This window comes from Monopterus albus, unplaced genomic scaffold (genome assembly GCF_001952655.1).
Source record: "Monopterus albus unplaced genomic scaffold, M_albus_1.0 scaffold41.1, whole genome shotgun sequence".
Taxonomy (NCBI): domain Eukaryota; kingdom Metazoa; phylum Chordata; class Actinopteri; order Synbranchiformes; family Synbranchidae; genus Monopterus; species Monopterus albus.
This window is the reverse complement of record NW_018127921.1, coordinates 1457146-1463547: the sequence shown is the minus strand read 5'-3', so window position 1 is coordinate 1463547 and position 6402 is coordinate 1457146. Positions and strand designations below refer to the sequence as shown.

General features: G+C 39.5%; 1 protein-coding gene across 5 annotated transcripts in view; it reads left to right on the top strand.

Moving 5' to 3' along the window:
- Nucleotides 1–6402, top strand: part of cacna2d1a (calcium channel, voltage-dependent, alpha 2/delta subunit 1a) — a 93398-nt gene that overhangs the window by 48038 nt on the left and 38958 nt on the right. For all 5 annotated transcript variants that reach the window (XM_020599514.1, XM_020599511.1, XM_020599513.1 and 2 more), the window contains exons 5-6: nt 1718–1753; nt 2472–2595. In XM_020599514.1, the coding sequence (XP_020455170.1) occupies nt 1718–1753; nt 2472–2595 (160 nt within the window). The remainder of the gene's footprint in view (nt 1–1717; nt 1754–2471; nt 2596–6402) is intronic.

The window sequence follows — 6402 nt, the reverse complement described above, 5'->3', positions numbered from 1 at the left end:
AGAGGAATCTGACATCACAGCAGACGTTTTCACCAAAGTGAAATAAGTTTTATTGAGGAGAAAATCAGCCCGGACATTTACCGAGGGAGAGTTTCTGAAGAGCTGCATGATGAAAGTGTGAGACGTCTTGTCTCCAGACAAAAAGCAGGTGTTTGTAAATGTAAGCCTTAGCAGAAATATGGCTGCTGATTTGAAGTTCAGGCTTATTTATTTTGGAATAATATTGTATCCTGTCTGTTTCGATTCATATTTATGTTCAAAAACGTTATGTTTTAGTCTGTTCAATAAATGTTTATCCTGTTCGGCCTGCGACCTAAAGTGTGCTTTGAGTTTTGGCCCCCAGTGTGATTGAGTTTGATACCCCTGCTTTAGATGAACCCTGATATACTTCAAGTATGTACATGTATCCTGAGGCCCCTGCTCTGACCCAGACTTCCACACCCCAAGGTTTGGGGTTTGTTTGTTTGTTTGTTTATGTATTTATTTAGGAATATACTGCTTGAGGGCCAGGTGGTCTTTGAAGGGAATGATCTGCTGAATGTACATCAAAATCTGCTCAAATCTGTTGACTCACATAATGGAACTTATCTTCACAAAATGTTTTTGTTACACAAACTGCTAATTACATTCTAATAGCATAAATGAATTGATTTACAGCCAAAAAGTTACTGCAACTATATTATTTTCAATAAAACAGCTTTCTGTCAGTCATCTTGGTTTTAAGAACTTATTGTTGCACTTACAATGACTGACCAGTGGGTGGCAGAGTATGGAATGACACACTAGTTTCCACTGAAGTAGACAATATACAGGGTTATTCAAAAAGAATGAACCGATTTCATTACGCAATATTTTATTAAGGAAAAGTAATACAAAACTCCAGCCAAGTCACAAGTATTCTACTCACAATCAACTTTTATTTCCTGTCTTACAAGTGTTCAATGTGGCCACCACCTGCAGCACAGGCAACATCAATGCGATAAGAGAATTCCTCCCAGCCGCTTATTAGCATATCACGATCCTCTGAGTTGTTCGCTGTTGTTATTCGATGTTTAAGGCCATCGAGGTTAGTGGGTAGCGGCCATTCAAAACTTAGAAAACTCCTCTTTCAAAGGGTCACAGACTCATTCCATGATGATGCTTGAGAACTGAAGCAATGCGTAATGAAATCGGTTCATTCTTTTTGAATAACCCTGTACAACTACCCAATCAGATCCCATGCACATACAAGAACACATCTTTTAAATAGCTGGCCACTCTAGTGACCACTATGCATAAAAGGGTTAATACTTTGATACTGGGTATAGTAAGCATGCAGTTTGTAGCTGGGCGTTTTGCTTTTAGTCTTTGGTCTTAATTTGTTCATTATGTAAACACTTGGACAAGTAACAAGGAATGTATGTATAGTATGTACAGGATGCACAGGCTAGCTAGATGGAATGTCATCTTTGATCGGAGTGAAAACTTTTGGGTACCCATTTGGAAATTTATTTTTGCATTTATGAGGCAATATAACAGCCTTGCTGATGTTACAGTGCACTCCAGGGTGTGTCCTTATATAGTGACATCACTGCTTGGTGGTTACAGATGCAACTAAACACCCAACTGCATCTGTTTTTCAGCCATGTATCAAGTTTGTCTTCAAAGATGAGTATTTCCCCTTTTATTTGTCATTAATTGGTTATATTTTTCCATTTCTTTATCAATCTCTTTGCAGGCCGACAAAATTGTTTACTACAATGCCAAAGAAAATGTAAGTACAACTTCATTCCACGATTCTGATATTCTTTCAGAGTAACGATGCAAATTCTCAAATACAACCTCACCAGCAACATACAGTATCTAGCCTTCACACTTTTATTACTATGGCAACAAACCTGATAATAGATTTTATTGATCATTTATAATAATCCACCATATATTTTAGTTCAGGCCTCAGATTGGAACTGCCTAAAAACAGTATGTGTGTTGTGCTGGGTAAGAATTATTGTTGTTATAGTGATACTATGGTTCGGTATCTCTTATAAGTTGGAGTTTTTAATGCATTCAGACCTGTGCATATTTTGGGTTCCTTGCTCAGAAACACTAGTATGCGTAAAGCACTGAAAGCATCCCCTGGCTTCAGACATCATCTGTCTGCTCTGAGGAACAGAACAGGGATCAGCCAATAATCCCTCTCCGCTGTCCCAGTAGGAAAGAGCCATGCACCCACAGCACACTAGTGTCACTCTGCACTGGACTGACCGACCCTCACCCCTTTCTCTGTGGGTGCCTGGATTTATGTTTCACTGTTTAAAATTCAGATTCACAGTCTGTCTGTAGTGAGAGCATATATAGTATGTTCAGAATCTCAGAGTGTACACACATGCACAGACCCCTCTAAAGCAAAAAAAAAAAAAAGGATTTGCAGGTTGGCTTCAAAATTTCAGGCTGTTTTTTTTTTTTTTTTGCTGTTTTCCTACTTTTTGCAGAGCACTCAGACAGAGATGAAGAACCGATATGTTCCAGATGATTTCCACACAGACGCTGACTTCAAACGACTTGTCTCCTACAACACCACTGCTGTCCATATCCCTACGGATATATATGAAGGCTGTAAGTTGAAACACTGTAGAGAAATGTGTAATCTCTCATGACATTAACTCATCCTTCTGTTATGAATAACAATACTGCACATAGCAACCACCACCTTCCACCCAGCTCTCTGTCTCCGTTATAACTAGCCTTCCAGCATTATTAGCAGTGTAGACAGTTTCTCAAAAAAGCTACTTTAGGTCATTCTAGTCTATATATAGCCCAGATACCAACAAGCCATTGCCCAGCACTCGCCTGTCCCCTTTTTACCCTGGTCACCAGCTGCTCCTTTCCCTCCATGCTAAGCACTCTGACCTCTCGGGACAGTTGCACAAAATGTCGAAGTCTCTTCCAGTAATGGGTCTTTTTGTGGGTGCTTTGTACTCGTGAGACCGTGTTCTCAGTTATTTTGGTGTGTTTATTACACACTTATATGCTTGATTTTTTTTTAAAGCAGCTTCTTTCAGTGTCTGTACATGTTTTTCTTAGCCATTGTTTATGTGATGAATATACTGTATATCTATATGTGATTTGTGTGCAGGACCAAACCATTAGATCTCAAAATAATCTAACTTACTGACATTTTTTATATCTGATGCTGTTATGTGGTATAATTATTATCTCATATCAAGCTCATCTGAAGTTAATTACATACAGTTCTATAACTACATAAGGATAATTGTCCATCTCTCCTTCCTGGAGCCTCTACCAGCATATATTGGACAAAAAACAGGAAAGCACATTGGACAGGCCACCAGTCAAGCTAGATCTGGTTTATAGTAATTAAATCTGGTATAATAAAGAATGCTGTTAGCACATGTAGCCAGCTTTAAGCCTTTTAGATCAGTTTGAGACATTGAGAGCCACATAATTGGACTTCTGTTCTTTCTGATCTAACAATGACAAATCCAAAACAGGCATTACTGTAAAATTTGTCTTAGCATCATGGTTTTGGCTTTTGCATGATTTAGTTTATTTAGAAAACAAACAAGCAAACTAACAAATCCAATACTTATGTAGATACTTGAGCAAACATGCAAACATATACATAAAGCTTACTGAGCCAAAAGGCGTAGGCAGAAGCTACCGCTTTTTTTACTTGCCCTTCTAAAACTATACTCAGACATCACTATTTACATGCTTTAAATATAAATCCAATAGTCAAAGCAGGAAAGTAAAAGGATAATCAAACAGACAAACTATAATCAACTTATTCATACATTTACATTCACATATTATTTTGCAGGTGTTTTTTTTCTGAGACTTGGAACTACTATGTACCAGTCTAAATGAGATGTGTAGTTGTTTTTTTAAGAGACAGATATTTACAGATATAATGTATTAGTGGATGGGTAGATGGCTGTATACACCAGCAGAAGCAGAATATACTGATCAGCCATAACAGTATGGCCACTGATAGGTGAAGTGAATAACACTGATTATCCTGTCAGTGTGTGGGGTGTATTAGGCAGCAAGTGCACATTCAGTCCTCGAAGTTGATGTGTTGGAAGCAGGAAAAATGGGCAAGTGTAAGGATCTGAGTGATATTGACAAGGGCCAAACTGTGATGCTGATGACTGGGTCAGAGCATCTCCCACACTGCAGGTCTTGGTGGGTGTTCTCAGTCTGCAGTGGTTAGTACCTACCAGCAGTGTCTAAGGAGAGAACCAGCGACAGGGTCATGGACACTCACTGGTGATGAGGTTGATCTACTGTATATTAAATTTTTAAATTCCATTTGTACTTTTCAAAAGGTTAAAATTCATTATAACCTTTGTTAAACTCGTTGAAAATTAGAGATACTCTTAGTCTCTCTGAAGAGGAACATTCAGTGGCTACAGAGTTGATATCACACCTAGAGTAGGATGTTGAATTTGTCTGAAAAATTAGCACTAACATGTCCACAGTTTTCATCCCTTTCACATATTTTTACCACTAGATGATAAACAAATTCATGCTGTTTCAGGCAGTACAACTATGGAAGCAAACAGATTATGCACTGTGAGCCTCAGAGTGACACAAATGCCAACCAACTGACACACTGACTCCTACTGTATGTACACAATATTAGGCAGGTGGTCATAATGTTATGGCTGATTGGTGTATACTTGCCCACATACATGCACAGACATATCCTCTGGGTTATTAGTGTTTTATTCTAGTACACTGATCAGTATAGTTCAAGGACAGACTGACCATACACATGAAACCATAAGGATCCATGCAGTACAGGTCATGTCCTTCCTTGCAGACACACTCATGCTGGAAGGGTGGCTTAGCAATAAAAGGGCACAGACAAGCTTAAAAAATGGAGACAGTGTGAAGGGAAGCTTGAGATGAGGCAAAAGAGTGAATATTAATTAGAATTGGCAAGGAAAGCTAGGATTGTAAAATGCATCACTCAAACAGTTTAAGGTGAGGGCTAAACTAAAATGACACCAGTCCTCATTACATAGTGAAATTTAATAAGAATCAAAACAGTTGAGTGGTTTCTTATAACCAGACATACTGCATAGTCTAATAGCTTCCTTGGCAGTGATTAAGCATTCATTATCAATTTCAGTAATGTTTGTCACAGTGGGTCTGCTAAATGCAGTGGACTCCGTCACATGACTTTAATGTCCTTATACAGTGAGTCACTCCACATAACTTGGACTATAAATGAGCAGAGTGACGGGCCCCTGAGCCTCTGACTGTGCGGACATATTTGTCATTGCCAAATGGCCAAATGCACTCAGTTATTTTTACAAGCAGCAGTTATAATGATGAAAGGGGTGGGGTGCGCATTGGGGTGTTGGAGGAGGGGGTCGTTCCTAGTGTGATTCATCAGTCTGTCTTCTGCTCTCTTTCTGTAACTATATATGGCCTCTGTCATTTCCTTTCTTCCCTTCTTTCTGTATTTGCTCCTCAGAATGCAGAACTCTGTGTGCAGGGTCTCATCTGGATGTTTGCAACATTTGCTGTGCATGTGGTCCACAAATATCAAACCACAGATTGCAGGCTGTACAATAGGTGATGTGAAATACTTGAACCATGAATAAGATTTAATTCATTTCAGTTGTATCAGAAGTAAAAAAAAAAATTCTGCATACCTTGATACCACTACAGATACTGTATGTTTTTGTAATTTTGATGAACAGACCATTTAATTGTCTATTTTTAATATGTTTTGTACTGTAGCTGTAATGGTTTGATCTCTTCCAGCTTCAGGCCGGTCATGGGGTTGGTGTGTGGGTGGAGCTGTAGTTAGCAGAGCAGTGAAGCTGGGCTGGTTTTGGTCCCCTCTGACTTCCTCTGTCTTTCTCTCCCTCTCACTGTCTCCAAGGACAGTCTGCCATGTTGATGCCACTCCGGCTGGCCAACACCGTCAGTGTCAGTGTTGTCATGGCAATGTGTATCTAAGTGCGTGTGTGAGTTGGAGGAGGAGGCACACCCTGGTGTTCTAGCTTGTGTGGAGGAATTACTGGTAACTTGATTAGGGAATTTTGTCTAGACAAGCCTGGGGTCTGTGTGGTCTTAACTGATGGTGAAGAAGAGATGTATCCACCTCTTCTTTTTTCACTGTGCTAGACTTTCTCGGTCACTCCTATGCTTCATCATTCCCTGCTCTTTTTCCCTTCTCCTTGATTTGTTTTTAGTTCCTTTTCCCCACCTCTTTATTAACTTATTTTGTCATATTTGCTCTTTTTATTCCTCCTCACCTTGATCTCTTCTTCCTTTCCTTCCCTTCCTCTTCAGCTCTACCCTTTCATCCCACCCTCCATCAATCCATCGTCCGCTCCCACCTTCCACTGTAGCATATTTAGAATATTAATAGTGCGGTGTGCT